A 16,952-nucleotide genomic window follows, 5' to 3' on the forward strand; every position below is an offset into this window, starting at 1 on the left:
TGATATTGGGACAGCATTGACCACGACTTTCTAACTTCTTTGATCAGTAGTATGCCCCGCCGCATTGAAGCCTGCATTGCTGCCTAGGTGACTTGACAAAATACTAACTGTTCACCTGTCTTTGAATCTGGGGGGGAGGTGGGATAGCCTAGTGGTTAAAGCGTTCGCTCGTCACGCCGAAGGCCCGGGTTCGATTCCCCACATGGGTACAATTTGTGAAGCCCATTTCTGGTGTCCCCTGCCGTGATATTGCTGGAATATTGCTAAAAACGGCGTAAAACTATACTCAGTCAGTCAGTCTTTGAATCTTGAGTTAAGGTCTGCTAATATTCACATTTAATACGTGAGTAATGAGTGAAAAAAAATACAATCTTTGAATTCTCAATAATTTCTGGTTGTACTGTACATGTATTTTTTCTGTCAATGTTATACACTTTTGTACACCGTTGTATTTGTATTCCATTGCTTCTGTATGTTGCAGTTCTCTACTAGTTACTATGTTTAGAGTAGGAATGAAGACATCCCACAAATTGAGCTTACCAAATATCTGAGTGTTTAATACAATAAGACATCTGTCTCCGATCCTATCTTGACCATGGAATCGTTATCTGAAGCGTGTTTTGTTCAATTAGGAGATCAACATACTGTGTTGGAAAATCAGATGTATAAATAACGAAATTATGATAGCTCTAAATTTTATTTAAAACCGAACGCTGGATTGTGATTGGTAAATTAAAGTCATACATAGGTATATAACCACGTTATATACCTCTGATTTTTCAACACAGTATGTTTATATCCATTCTACCATAATCGCGTTTTTAAAGATTTAAAAAAGATACATACTGTGTTGGAAAATCAGAGGTATATAACGTGGTTATATACCTATGAATGACTTTAATTAAATAATCACAATCCAGTATTTACTTAAGTCATGCTAGAATATTCATTTGTCATTCCTCGTCTGAACATTATATCTGTAATATAAAACATGTGGCATAGCAATAAAACAGGTCTGTCATTCTCCCCAACAGTTTGTTATTGTATGGTCCCTTATTGTTTCAACTTTGGAATCGACATCCTACAACTGGTCTCAAAGAACTATTGTGTAGGTATTTTACTCCCGCTTTATACAACAAGGTTGGATGCACCAGCCTGGACAGTACACGGATTAATAATATGTTAATAAGTTATTACACAATTAAAAAAAGTAGGGGATATTGGATTTACAAGATTGATAAAATGCCAATGATGAAGCCAAGCAGGAAACAGATGATGAAGAGAAATTAAGGGAAAATCTGTACAGATATATATTACTGTTTCTCATAGGCATTGGCTGGTGGTATGCTCGCAAAATGGAATATCCCCTACTTTTTTAATGGTATATTTTTAGATTGTTGCCAAAGAGAACGAGCAGATGGAGCCGAATACACAGGGGCGTAGGCGAGAATTAGAATTTTTTTTTTTTTTTTGGGGGGGGGGTTCTAATAAATTATTGAGTGAAAATGCAAATGTTTGACAGATTCACATGTTCGTTAACTGAAGCTGTGCACACGCGACCGCATTAAACCTGTGTAGTTTTAAACAGCAGTTTGTATGAGACTGCACGAAAATGGAAGTCGCGGTGGCTGAGCGGGTTAGGCGGGTGACTTTTATGTGCTGGCGATTAGGTTCCTGGCTCTGAGGGGGTGGGTTCAAATCCCGGATAGGACTCAACCAAACGACAGTACAAGAATATGTACTTTACTAAGAAAGTGTAAACCCAAATATAACATATGTCACTTTTCTAAAACTCTTGAAATTCGCATGTATATAATATGTCGTGCGTAATATACGGAATTGCCCAATCCGCGAATTACGCAAAGGTATTGCCCCATTCCCGTCAACCGCGACCTTGTTTGCTTGGTGTCGGCCCGGAAAGCGAAATTTCAATATTCCCTATTTCCGGTAAAGCGAAAACCAAAGTTGTGCTATAGTACTGTCGGAAATAGAAAAAAAACTGTTTTTAGGCTGTTACTCTGTATCCCTAAAATTGCCACAATTGCAAATAGCATATGTTGAAATAACCCACTTCGGCCTAACTGGGCGTTTAGTGGGATGCGTAATACGATATCCAGAAAAGCTTGTTTACTCGTAAAATCGGGCAAAAAATACGAATAGCTGCTGAAAACAATAGATCAGACTATAGATGGCAATTAGGTCGCTCAGCCAGGTATGACGACGGACCGTCGACTCACCTGGCATGAAATGCACGTGCTGCCTACAGGCACAAGGGGTCATCTCAAAGATATTTTGTGCTTTTTCATGTGTGTTGACTATGTCTCATCTACTGATTAACATCTTACGTGTCTTTCTTTCATAAAGTTTATGTTGAGATATGTAAGAGAGTATGATACCCGAAAACCATCGAAACGCATCGTAGTATATAGGTGACATGACCACCCGAAGATCGACAGGACTGGATATTATTTGTAAATTGTTATGACGTGCCATGTACCTCCCCAGTATAATTGCCCTAAAGGATTATCTTATCTTAGCTGATATCTCTATCCCCAAGCCCGACCCCAGGTTTTGCTTTTGAGGCGACCCCTCCTATCTGTTTCTTTGTATAGTGACAGTGAGACTGCATGGTAGCTACATCCTTAGTAGTTTCGGCATAAAAGTTATTATTTTTTTACGTCAGCTATCGTTTATAATGAATCTACATCTAATTTCAAATTGGGCATTTAAAAAGTGTCCTTTGTAATACAATATCGTTGCACACTAATTTGCATAAAGCCATGGTCTGTTCCAAATAAGTCTTTTTGGACATAAAAAACCCCGCATTGCTCATTTCTGCACTAATTTCCCCTCAGTAAAGTCCTTTTTCTCCGTTTCTTATCTCTCTACCACTGCGACTGTAGTTAGGCCGAACTTAGTTTAACAGATATTTCACACTTTCACATATCAACTACATAAATTGTAGAGACAAATGAGAAAATACAGTTTTTTTCTATTTCCGACAGTACAATAGAAGTGTCGCGAAAGCGAATTGCTATGAAAACATCGGATTACCGTACATCAGATTAGCGCGCGGCCCCAATACTCGATCTGTGAGTCTCTTAACTGAGATGAAGTTTCCTGTTACCTTATAAATAAAATAAATGAATAAGTCGGACTCTTTTACATGTGACATTGTCTAACAAAGATCAACAGAGCTACAGATGACTTTTTGGGTCATTGAGTTATGTACTCGCTTGTGTTCATCTCAATTGGGTGTCCTAATTTTCCGTTGAGTAACCAAATAAATTATACCCACCTCACTCAAACTCAATTGGGTAGTTAGCCATTTTCCAATATTTGTAAAAATAGAATATAGTTTAATTGTTGGTTAACGTGTGTGTTATTTATATTTGATCTGTAATATGAGAAACGATAAAGACTGCAAGTTGCCAAGTTTATGTGCTGAACCTCACAACATACCTGAGTTATTCTATCTATCCCCAGTAACCTCCATCTGTAGCACATGGATCTGCTTACTTCAAATTCTAGTAGGTTTGCTGAATGTTACAGTACGCATGTTAATTTATTGAGTATTTACAAAAATTCAAGCAATTAAGGTAATTTAAGATTAAATATTTTAGTTTTGAAGCCTGTTAACTGATATTAACGAGAATGAAATGCCCTATATGAAGAGCTCTCTGTATTTTCTTTATCAAAATGGCAAATGCGTAGGTTACCTTTCTACCATGACTACGGTATCAGATGACGACTCACATGTCTTTGTTTTTCTTGTGTATTCACTGTAGCTTGACCGTTCCCGCGAAAGCGACACCTAAATTGGGGAGGTTTGGTCCAGATTTCGCTTTCCCGGGCCATAACCGTTTGCTTAATCTGCGGATTGCGCACGCCTCACTGCGTAATCCCTTAAAATGAGCAAGAAATGTTTTGATAATGTCCACATGACTGATGAGCATCGTTTATCACGCAATATAGGTATTCAAACTGAACGAAATATTTAGGAGATTCCTCTGTTCCCTCCTTTATCAAGCGCTTAATCCCGCCAACTTCAATTACAGCAAACTTTTTGATAAGTCTGTATTCGCGCTTTTTACTTTGTTACAGTCTTTGGCGGAAGAAACGTCCTTTCTAACTTCTTCATATTTTACTTCTTGCAAATACAGAGAATGTACCCCTGTTGATTAAACTTTCAAATCCAATTGTGTCCTCCCTCTCAGTGCAACTAATCATTGTCTAAAAACACAAACTCAGCTTGCTCAATCTATGGGATTACGCAGATTATTTAACTGCTCAATCCACGGGAATGAACAATACTAATTGCGTAATGACAGGGTTTGGGCAGAGGGTCGCCCATTCTTGGGGATTACGCAAATATCTTGCGTAATTCGCGGATTGGGCAATTACGTAAATTACGCACGACGCACACACACACACACACACACACATATATACATGTATATATATAATCACGGGGTTGATTACACTCAGTGCTACTAGGGCATACATGTTTTATGTTCCTCATTACCAGAACGACTGTAATTTGGTCAGCAAAGTTTGTTTTTTAGTTCCGCCGACTCGAACTCAGGATCTACCGACTGTTCATTCAATAGCTTCTTTCCTTTGTCAGTGATGGGATGAAGGCTGTATATAGAGGAGAAGTGAAACTCCACGAGAAGGCTGGGCTCTAGATATAAACATCCTTCTTTCTTTAAATTTCATTTATTGAGATACTATCATATTTTGTACAGTGAAGAATGAGTGAGTGAGTGAGTTTAAATAATTTTACTCCATGGCGGCGGGCTGAAAATAATCGAGTCTGGAACAGACAATCCAGTGATGAGAATCGATCAGTTGGGATACGATGACATGTGTCAACCAAGACAGCGAGCCTGACCACCGGACAAGCATGGGTTACTGAAGATCAATTCTAACCCGGACCTTCACGGGTAGACAAGCATGGGTTGCTGAAGACCAATTCTAACCCGGACCTTCACGGGTAGACAAGCATGGGTTGCTGAAGTCCAGTTCTAACCCGGACCTTCACGGGTAGACAAGCATGGGTTGCTGAAGACCAGTTCTAACCCGGACCTTCACGGGTAGACAAGCATGGGTTGCTGAAGACCAGTTCTAACCCGGATCTTCAAATTCAATTCAATTCAAATTCAAACTTTTATTCCGTATAAAGGCCATAGGCCCAAGTACAAGAACTCACAAAATAATAATGCAAGTGACAAAATGGTTAGAGACACCTGTGAACCATCTCATGGGTACATAGTGTGAACCCTCTCGTGGGTACATAGTGTGAACCATCTCGTGGGTACATAGTGTGAACCATCTCATGGGTACATAGTGTGAACCATCTCGTGGGTACATAGTGTGAACCATCTCGTGGGTACATAGTGTGAACCATCTCGTGGGTACATAGTGTGAACCATCTCATGGGTACATAGTGTGAACCATCTCATGGGTACATAGTGTGTGAACCATCTCATGGGTGGTGAACCCTCTCGTGGGTACATAGTGTGTGGGTAACCCATCTCGTGGGTACATAGTGTGAACCCTCTCTGGGTACATAGGGTACATAGTGTGAACCATCTCATCGTGTGGGTACATAGTGTGTGAACCATCTCTCATGGGTACATAGTGTGAACCCTCTCGTGGGTACATAGTGTGAACCATCTCGTGGGTACATAGTGTGAACCATCTCATGGGTACATAGTGTGAACCCTCTCGTGGGTACCATCTCTCTCATGGGTACATAGTGTGAACCCTCTCGTGGGTACATAGTGTGAACCCTCTCGTGGGTACATAGTGTGAACCATCTCGTGGGTACATAGTGAGACCCTCTCATTGGGTTTTTGCAGTGTGAACCATCTCATGGGTACATAGTGAACCATCTCGTGGGTACATACATAGTGTGAACCATCTCATGGGTACATAGTGTGAACCATCTCGTGGGTAACATAGTGTGAACCATCTCATGGGTATAGTGTGAACCATAGTGTGAACCATCTCTCATGGGTACATATGGTGTGTGAACCATCTCGTGGGTACATAGTGTGAACCCTCTCATGGGTACATAGTGTGAACCCTCTCATGGGTACATAGTGTGAACCCTCTCATGGGTACATAGTGTGAACCATCTCGTGGGTACATAGTGTGAACCATCTCATGGGTACATAGTGTGAACCCTCTCATGGGTACATAGTGTGAACCATCTCGTGGGTACATAGTGTGAACCCTCTCATGGGTACATAGTGTGAACCATCTCATTAGGGGGTACATAGTGTGAACCCTCTCATGGGTACATAGTAACATAGTGTGAACCATCTCATGGGTACATAGTGTGAACCATCTCGTGGGTACATAGTGTGAACCCTCTCGTGGGTACATAGTGTGAACCCTCTCATGGGTACATAGTGTGAACCATCTCGTGGGTACATAGTGTGAACCATCTCGTGGGTACATAGTGTGAACCATCTCATGGGTACATAGTGTGAACCATCTCATGGGTACATAGTGTGAACCCTCTCATGGGTACATCTGAACCCTCTCATTGGGTACATGTGAACCATCTCGTGGGTACATAGTGTGAACCCTCTCAGTACATAGTGTACATAGTGTGAACCATCTCATGGGTACATAGTGTGAACCATCTCGTGGGTACATAGTGTGAACCATCTCATGGGTACATAGTGTGAACCATCTCGTGGGTACATAGTGTGAACCATCTCATGGGTACATAGTGTGAACCATCTCGTGGGTACATAGTGTGAACCATCTCGTGGGTACATGGTGTGAACCCTCTCGTGGGTACATAGTGTGAACCATCTCGTGGGTACATAGTGTGAACCATCTCGTGGGTACATGGTGTGAACCATCTCGTGGGTACATAGTGTGAACCATCTCATGGGTACATGGTGTGAACCATCTCGTGGGTACATGGTGTGAACCATCTCGTGGGTACATGGCAGCAGTTGGTGTCGTGGTGTTCCTCATCAAGTGTCTCTGTCACTTACATGTGCCACGCCCACCTGGATTCCTCGCTCACATATTGTAAACTGTAAGTATGGTATATTCCTAACAAGCACGCACTATAACGCCGCATGACCCATGACACGCGGTATGACCGGTACACAAGTACTAAGGTATATAGATGTAGATGTGGTTAACACGTTCATTATACTTGGGATAAGTTGGAGTTACAGGGAAACTTTTCGTTTTCTTCGCTGAATTCGGGTAGCAATGCGGCCATGTGTCCTGGTTTGGCCGGAGGCACAAGTGGACAACGCTGCATAGCTGTCAAATTACAGGAGCGAGACACAGGCCCTCGTGTCTTTGCGAGGATTAATTATTAAAAATATGGTTTTTGAGATGACCCCTGACTCAAAATGCTTCACAGTACTATACATCATGATGTATTATACTGTGAAGCATTTCGAGTCGGGGGTCATCTCAAATTTGTGTATGTATTTTATAAAATATTTAATCCTCGCAAAGACACAAGGGACTTCGGAGCGAGGGGCACGAGTCAACGGATCTACACGAGTTATCTCCCTTACACCAGCATTCAATGTGTTCCTGTACGGCGGCGAAACGCTTCCCCTTCAGGGCCTCCTTTAACACAACACTAAGGTGATCGTAAGTCACTAAGCTAACCCAGTGCAAATGTTAAAGAATGGGAGTTAAGGTTAACCTTAGTAAAGGTTGCTTCGTGATCTGTATGGAAGAGCTGCCTTGAAACACCAGTAATATTCACACTGTCGTCTCCGTGAACACATAGAATTGTCTCCAATAATTACATTTATAAAATTCTGGTAGAATATGTGCCCAATACCGCATTAATTGGACCAGTATTTTGTTTTCTTTGAATTGTTTCTGTGTTAATATACCACTTGTAATAACTTCATTCATCCCGTGTCAAACAGTCCTGTTACATCTGGCGGGACATTGGGGTGTACAGATAACTGGAAAGAAAATTCATATCATTCCAAGTTTCTGTGTAATTTTCACTCCATTTTTTGTTCAATGTATTTTTCATATTTTGATATGCATTCCCGTTATGTTGTTAGTTGCCCAGTGTATGTTTAACAAAATAAGTAACCCGTAATTTATAAAACGTGTTGGAGAATTTGTCCCAAGGGGCACTGAGAGGGAGAGGCTGAGGAGTGCACGTGTGGAACTGCCTGACCTGCACAGCTGACGTCAGCCAACTAAACAATTGTTTGTTCTCAGTGTGTCTGTGTAGATATAACATACATGTGTTTGGGCACTGCAATTTATTTCATGTTTAGATTTGAATTCATAATTATTTTCTGTTCTGTATGAATTACGGAATCTGAAAAGCCCATAGAAATGATGAGTAAGTAATAGGATTCCAAGAAAATGCATCTAAATTTCTGTGTAAACAGGATTTTGGCAACATGTATTTGGTTTACTAAAATTAACTCTCTGAAATGTTTGCCTTTTGTTAGATTGTTCGTTACCAGAGTTACCACGTGGCTTTGATAGGATATTACGTTTATTTACTGTCGAAACGTCGTTATTAGCGAACTCCGTATGTAAAGGGTAGGTGTAGAGCATTGTTCATATTATTCTGACTATGTCGGGGGACTTGTTCCAGGAATCACAATCCTTTTCCTACTTTTCCATTTATTGGCTACTATACAAACCGCTACTATGACAGTTGTCACGGTTGAGGTTCCGACTATATATGGGTTGGGCTGACATTATGCTGTTCAGTGTTTACAGTATGTTATGTACTAAACATCGACGAACATGTTTGTGGTGTCTCTGTCTGTGTTTCGTAATCGTAAGATTGTATGGAAATCCGTAACTACAACATGTCTGCTTAAATTCTAACTTCCCCTAGCTCCGCCTGACCAACATGTTTCACTATCACCGTCTACCTTTTGGATTGATAGTGTTAAACTTCCAGAAGCAGGTTTTAATTACTTTTATTAAAGGTATATATAAATCCCCTTGTGAAACAAGTTTTTTGTCCCTACGTTTAGGTGTCGTCACATACCGCCTCCTGTCTAGAGAGGAGGGCCGTTCAGTTGCATTCGACAGTCTGGTCATGGAAACTGCACTGTCATTCTAAACATGGACTAGCTTCATGTGAAAAAACACACGAAGCGCCCGGGAGGTAAAAACATGAAAATATGTAGACAGTCTAAAAACAGTTGACAATACCATCGACCACACAGATTACGAGGCATTCCTGATCGTGTAAATGTTGGCCGATTAAAAATCACAAAAGAGCGTATTGAATTAGTTGTGATATGTGCGACATGCCTTAATATGATAAAAAAAACACACCATTGACCGTTTTCTCATAAATCACCGCATTAAGACGTTCAGTTTGTTATGTGCATATAAAGAAGTCTCCTGCACGCAATGTTGCTGGTGTAATTAGGTAATGATTATGATGAATATAATATGTTTTACTCGATGACAGGCTAGTGCACGGGTTTAACTTGTTTGATTAGATTTGTAACAATAGTAGCGTGGAATGACTAATCCCATTTGAAACTTTAATATATGTTTAGATATCAGTTTCAAAATATCTCTATTAAAATATGGAGCTGTAAAATGCATGTCCGGATTTCATGTCAGTGCCCGGGCCTCCCTTTAGTCATTTCATTCAAGGGTATTCATCTGTAAACTGGGTCTGGAATCTAGCCTAATCTAACCAGCTGCACAATGAAACCTGTGCGGGGCAGATTACTTGCTCCGGGAGGCCAATGTACATTTTTTTTCAGTGATTATATGCATTTTTTCTGAATCTCCATTAATAATTGTTACAACTACGACATACGATATGACGGTGACTGAACTGATGTATGGTCCATATTGACGTCATTCGGACTAACGCTCAACAGCAAAGACGAAGAAAAAACTTGTTTTATGTTAAAAACAATGTTATCCTTCTCGACTCAGTGGGCGCGGTGTATCGGCGGTACATACAATGGCGGTTACTGAATGACGCCGCTGGCACATGCAGAAATATTTTCAAACTCGTCCGTATTTTTTTAAGAGTTTTTTTGTATACGCTGTCTGATTTACATTTGATGACAATAACACGGCCCATACATATACATACCACCACAGCTTTATCGCTCGATAATTATTCCTAATAGAAGACCTGAGTGTGACCGGGGTTGTGCGCCAATGTATTCAGCAGCAGCCAGGTAATAATGTAACACATACCTTGTACTCAAGTGCTCCAAGGTTAAGTTGATCGATAATCACATGGAATTTACTTTACTAACGTGCAATCTAAAACTTATTAAATTTTTGTTTGTTTTTTTATACTTGATACAATTTTTTCTAATTTCAGACATCTCAAAATATGTTCGATATGATCTGGGCCTGGCCACGAGGATTTCTTACTACGTGGTGACTGCATCGCTGTCGACTTCAACACTACAACTTCATGCGTCGTATCGTCATGTTTAAAAACACATAACTACAAATCCCGTTTTGTCGGTTTACTGTTTAGATTTCGTCAATTTCGTACTGCAGGTCCGATCAGTGTAGACCCCCTATTGCCGAGGGCTGTTTGCACCGGCCTGGAAACACAAGGAGTAAAACAGTGCGACAAATGTCATGTCACAAACACATTTATTCATCAATAACAATCATCATCTGTGCGTTTAACGTCTAGTACACTACAACCATGCACCCGTATTACACCCGGCGCGTTGGTGTGTGCTACACTTCATCACCAGTGCATATACTTCACTTGATGTGATGATGATGGCCCAACGTTTACAGCACTCTACGGAAGTGCACCAATAACTAACGGTCGCCCCGGATCTCTACCGGAATGTTCTCATAAAGACGTACTGTATTTGACAGCATGGAACATGTAATACATGGATATGACAATGAAAGCACAACGCAACAACACATCCGTCTTGAATGCATGCGATGTACACATTATGTGGTGTGTGTAACTGTACACGTTGACGTGTTGTATAGCTTGTGGGAAGGTAGGAAGGATGATGTAGTAACGGCTACGATGTGCGTGGTCAGTATGTACACATCAACATAAGTGGTCTACACCGACTCCGGCAGCGTCTTTACGTACACAACTTCCACATCACGCCAGGATTTGTCAAGTCACGATACAAAAAGATTAATCTTTAACACTTTTATCCTTGTTTCCTGAATGGTATTTTACGGCATGTGTGTGTGTGTATATATATTAAGATGGCTAATGTCATGAGGACCCAATTCAATGGACATCTGTGAGAGGACTTGCAAGGGCGTCTGTGCCGCCCAGCTGTATGGCTGTGAAGTAGCTGGATTCCACGTTTATGGTGCCTGTGACGTTGAGCAACAATTTGATTGGTTCACGTCCAGCCTCGTTCTCGCAGTGATCACATGACAGTGCCACGCCATTGTGTTGGTCCAAGAGGTTGCAGAGCATCTCTTGTTTCTCGTTGAATAACCTGTTGTACTCCTTCTCCAACTCTTCTTTTAACTGTTCCTGTTTTTGCAACTCCTGAAAAATAAAAGACTTATTAATATGTGTAATTGTTACAGGACTGAAGGCGTGAAAACAAGCTGAAATGGACATTCGAGGTGAAAGGTCAGTCTCACTCACTAGTTTGTAAACAACGCGGTTGTGAAAGGCCAGTCTGACTCACTACTTTGTAAACAACGCGGTTGTGATGTTTGTCAGTGTTGGTTTGTCTGTTGTTTGTCAGTGTTGGTTTGTCTGTTGTTTGTGTGGTTGTGAATGTGCAGTGCAGCGTCCGCGTGAACACAATGACTGTATAACACGGACATTCCCAGATTCGGTGTTCATACCATCGACCACTGATTTGTATAGTCCAGTAACGATAACCACCGTCAAGTCACCATCATGTGCCCTTTTAAACCTGTACCAAGAAATAAGATATAATCAATATGACAGCATGTGACTCACTTCAACAATGTTCAGCATTTTAGACTTGGACTTGAGGCGGTGTTTGCGCGCGGCGATCTTGTTCTGCATCTTCCGTTTCTCGCGTTTCTCCATCTCTGCCGGGGTGAGCTGGAACAACAGACAGAAGTGTCATAATTACGGTTAGTGCTGGGGCGTCCTCCACGACTAGTGGCCGAATGGAATGACCAGTATTATATTCTTGAAATACAGTTATATCATATCAGCCAGTGAGTCAGTCAGTAATATGGCTGCTGGTCCCTGCAAGTAACCAGTTCACTTGACCTAAATTATAAAACTGCACAAAGGACAAGTAGTGTCACCCCACTATGGTGTCAACAAGGTGTAAGATGTTATCTTGGAGGTTTTCGACTGACATGCTGTTATATAATTGACAAAGATAACATTCATAATAATTGTTTAATCCATAAGGCAATAATACAATGTAACTTGAGTTAGCTGTCGGTGCTTACGTCATATGAATGGGGTTGAGGAAAGTTGACTTGAATGTCTTCCTTTCCCTCGGCAAGCCTCTTCGTTAAGATTGACAGGCGTAACTCTTCCTTAAGGAGCGGTGTTATTTGTTTGGTTTTCATGGCAACAGACATTGCACGCTCCAATCTGGGGTCATAGATGTCTCTGAATGTGACCGTCGGTGCCTGGAAGTCGCCATAGTCCTCCTGCCTTCTGTCCACAACCTCCATCTGAAACAACGATCGTCTCATTTGAATATCACTGAGTAAAACGGTGGTGATGCTACACCTGTTAGTTTCAGCTACAGTGTTCACAGAGGGGTAGCTATGGGTTCACAAAGCGAAAGATCGGTGTTCACAGACGGAAAGACTGGTGTTCACAGAGGGATAGCTAGGTGTTCACAGAGGGAATAATAGGTGTTTACACTGGGGTACCTAGGGGTTCACAAAGCGAAAGATGGGTGTTCAGAGATGGAAACATTGGTGTTCAGAGGGATAGCTAGGTGTTCACAGAGGGAAAGATTTGTGTTCCAAGAAGTAGCTAGGTGTTTACAGAGGGAATAATAGGTGTTTACACTGGGGTAGCTTGGTGTTCACGGATGGAAAGATTGGTGTTAAAAAAAGTTGGCCTTCAACGAGGGAAAAGATCGGTGTTCACAGAGGGAAAGATAGGTGTTCACAGAGGAAAAGATAGGTGTTCACAGAGGGAAAGATAGGTGTTCACAGAGGGAAAGATAGGTGTTCACAGAGGTAGCTAGGTGTTTAGAGAGGGGTAGCTAAGTGTTTTTCAGAGGCTAAGACCCGTGAAGGTCCGGATTAGAATTGATCTTCAGTAACCCATGCTTGACGTAAGAAGCGACTAACGGGATCGGGTGGTCAGGCTCGCTGACTTGGTTGACACACGTGAGTGAGTGAGTTTAGTTTTACGCCGCACTCAGCAATATTCCAGCTATATGGCGGCGGTCTGTCAATAATCCAGTCTGGACCAGACAATCCAGTGATCAACAGCATGAGCATCGATATGCGCAATTGGGAACCGATCACATGTGTCAACCAAGTCAGCGAGCCTGACCACCCGGTCCCGTTAGTCGCCTCTTACGACAAGCATGGGTTACTGAAGATGAATATTCTAACCCGGACCTTCACGGGTAGGTTGACACATGTCATCTATCCCAATTGCGTATAGATGCTGTTGATCACTGGATTGTCTGGTCGTGACTCGATTATTTACAGACCGGCGCCTTATAGCTGGAATATTACTGAGTGCGGCGTAAAACTTAACTCACTCACCCAGAGGCTAAGCTGGGAGTACACAGATTGGAAGCAAGATGTTAACAGATGGGAATGTAACACATGTTATATTTGAGTGAGTGAGTTTAGTTTTACGCCGCACCCTGTTGTATTTGACCACTTTCTGAATGACAGTGTGTATTCATAACAGATGGGAAGCTTGGTGTCCACTAATGACTGACAGATAACACGACATAACTGCACTCATTTGAGATGGAATAAAGCTACATTTCCATCAGATCCATATGTCTTTGTCTTTACTTGTAGGAAAGCACGACAGAGTTGTTAAGTGGCAACATTGTTGTAATGGTTGAACGCGCCCGACGTCCACTGCAGAGTGCACCTTCACTACAAGTTACCTCCCTTTGACCACTTTACATTGACAGGTACGTGAGTGTCGACAACAGCACGGGATCAACGTACTGACGTTCCCTGGCGAGACCAGAGAGGCGTGGCACACCACATCTTCTCATTTTTAGTTATTTACCTCACTCTCTCTTTACATTTACAATACAGAATGTACATCAGTAGCCATGATAATTACAAGGCGGTGACTAAACGCACGTTTTGTGTTATATATAGCATGACGGGAAGTGAACACTGACTAATGTAACTGGTTAACTTATTTTGACAGCATGTTTAGTCTTCATTTGTAAATAACATGTATTTAAGGGTGTAAACGTAATAAACTATATTTGATTGTTTTTTTACGTCGACTTAAACTGAAGAAACACGCAAAGGTTGATAAGTTGAAAAGCTAAGTGTACTGATGATGGTGCAACACATCCAGCGTTAATCCAACCTCGCATAGAAACACATCTATTTGTCTTTACATGCCATTTAAACCCGTTTACTTGTTAAATATCACTTGGAAATGTTCTTTGAATGATAAGTTAGATATAAATACAAATGATTCTGTTTGAATAATCGCAAAAACAGTTAGCATACAAAATTGTTTAAAGCCATAATATGACAGTACTGTTACAGGAACATTTAGCATTGTGTTTGCAGGAAGTAAACGGAGGTAGTGGTTTGAGGTGGGGGACGTGATTGAATTGTTGCGGCATATTTTTTACAATCTACTGGCACTAAAATGTCCATCACACCCAGCTTTACCACCCTGACGGGGTCTGCCACCCTCCACCCCCACCCTGACGACCACACCCTACCTCGCAGTCAATATATACGTCAACATCAGCGACATTCGGTGTCTCTGTCTGGGTAAATATAGAACACGTCAATCGTGGTATTTGTTTCTTATGTAAGACAAAACTTACAATATTACGGTAAACGATGTCCGGAACTATATGCATGATGTGCATCAGCTGAAGGGGGAATTATGTTTTGTCCTCCGATTAATGTAATTCATTCCTCATTTGAGGTAAGTACTATAAATAGTTTATGCATCATCATGGCCCGTGCCTGCTAGTGGGGGGCTGTTGCTGAGATACCGTATGTTCATAAAATGCCAAATTTGTTTGTTAGATTGTTTGTTTATTCTGTTTACTATTGACAATGTGCCCACATTTTTTAAGATATAGCTGCCGTCAGTTCGACTATTATGCAACAAGAACGGATATGTGCTTATTTGAGATAAAAAGTATGCTATTTACAGAAATTTGTCAATGTATTTACTGGTTCGCATAAATTATTTGATTAAAATATTTTGATGCTGTATTCGTGTTTTCAAAATATATGTGCTAAATTCCGATAACGGTACTCTCGTACTTGCACGATTGAGCACAGAACATGGCAATCTCAGTTAGATTATATAAAGGGTGAGGTTACTGGTCATATGAGAAAGACTTAGTTTCTATTCGGAAACAATCTTCTCTTAGCAAGCCACATAACTAGTTAACACAGCATCATCAAGCCATGAGACAAACATCGGGGTGACATCACGGTCAAGACATCACGGTTTTAAGAGCTGTGTGTTTGTAATCTTATATCATGACATCAATCATTTTGCATTGTAAGATAATGCATTCAAGAATTCTCCTTCAACAGGTGTTTAATAATTTAAATTTTTTTAATTGCACAAGACATTATTGATACCTGGATCAAATTAGTTTGCATCGTCATACAAACACTCCCTGGAGTATTAAAATATGACAATATTTACACTTACCTTTCCTTGATTTCTATAAACGCTCGTGCTGTCCAGCATCCGTACAAAGACTAAATGCATGTGGCTGGCGAGTTGCAAACTTTAATGTCATAACATGACTGAACATGAAACAAGGGAGGTAATCCGGTGCCTGAATATTCCGCGGGAAATCGCAAACGCCCCGCCCACCAGAAATATTGTTTTGCGGTTAAAGTTGGAATAACTTCACTTTCAGGTATCTAAAAGTGTCTTATTTGTTACTGATATGAGAAGTGATCGACATGATGTTGACTTTATTGTAACTCGGTGTTCTGTTCATCGGAAATCTGAGATAACTGACTGACTCGTGCCAGAAGCGTGGGGCCGCTTCTCTTCCGTTTGACCTGACGCCATGTCTTTAAATAGATGGGGTTTTCCCGGACCGAAACACGTGGAAGAATAGATTTATAAAAATAGCAGCAAGGTAAAGCTCTGTCCACTTCGTTCACAAACGTCCTCACCGTGACGTGCTGCACATCATCCCTCGTTACACTGTCACTTGATCGAGAAGGTGCTTCCTTCGGGATGGAAGACAGATAAACATTCCTTTTAAGTATTTTTTATAACGAACCAGCGTTTTGCGTATACCTCCAAGTAATAATTAATTGTTTAATATTTTCTGGACACAATTTCTATTTTCTTTTCCCCGCTGAAGTGAAGCCGCGAATATTGCACTGATGTAGTGTCGTGCATACACGCACGTGTGTCTCTGTGAGTGCGAGCGTGCGTGAGACACGGTATATACTGACTCCGAGCCGACCAGCCCTTGCACATTTCTCTCAATGACGAAGGCCAGGCGCATTGTGACATTGGCCCCAAGGGGCGGCCATGTTTGACTGTGTTGTGTCGTACCTCGCGGTAACATTCATCTCCAGCTGATCAGTCACTGTTTCACCTTGAAAACATTCCATTACACTGAGGTGCAGTAAAACACAGGAATACAAGTGACTACTGCGTTAAACAACTGCAGTTATTCACAAAATACAAATAAAAACAATAATAACAAAAATCGTTTAATCAAAGAGTATAACAATCATATCAAAATAATCCCCGGGTATGTGCCAGCAACATCCCCGACCCGCGAGTGCTATCACAGCATCACATAGCA

At 41.2% G+C, this 16,952-nt stretch overlaps 1 protein-coding gene across 1 annotated transcript; it reads right to left on the reverse strand.

The window, feature by feature from the left end:
- Positions 1–10,609: 10,609 nt before the first annotated feature.
- On the reverse strand, positions 10,610–16,093 carry LOC124268850. The gene is made up of 4 exons (XM_046703874.1): positions 15,827–16,093; positions 12,409–12,639; positions 11,939–12,046; positions 10,610–11,512 (listed from the first exon to the last, which is right to left on the reverse strand). Exons 1-4 carry the CDS (start codon positions 15,884–15,886, stop codon positions 11,243–11,245), a joined length of 669 nt encoding a protein of 222 aa, XP_046559830.1. The 5' UTR covers positions 15,887–16,093; the 3' UTR covers positions 10,610–11,242.
- Between the last annotated feature and the right edge of the window lie 859 nt (positions 16,094–16,952).

The sequence above is a fragment of the Haliotis rubra genome, unplaced genomic scaffold (assembly GCF_003918875.1).
Source record: "Haliotis rubra isolate DU_JTF1 unplaced genomic scaffold, ASM391887v1 Scf140, whole genome shotgun sequence".
Classification (NCBI taxonomy): Eukaryota; Metazoa; Mollusca; class Gastropoda; order Lepetellida; family Haliotidae; genus Haliotis; species Haliotis rubra.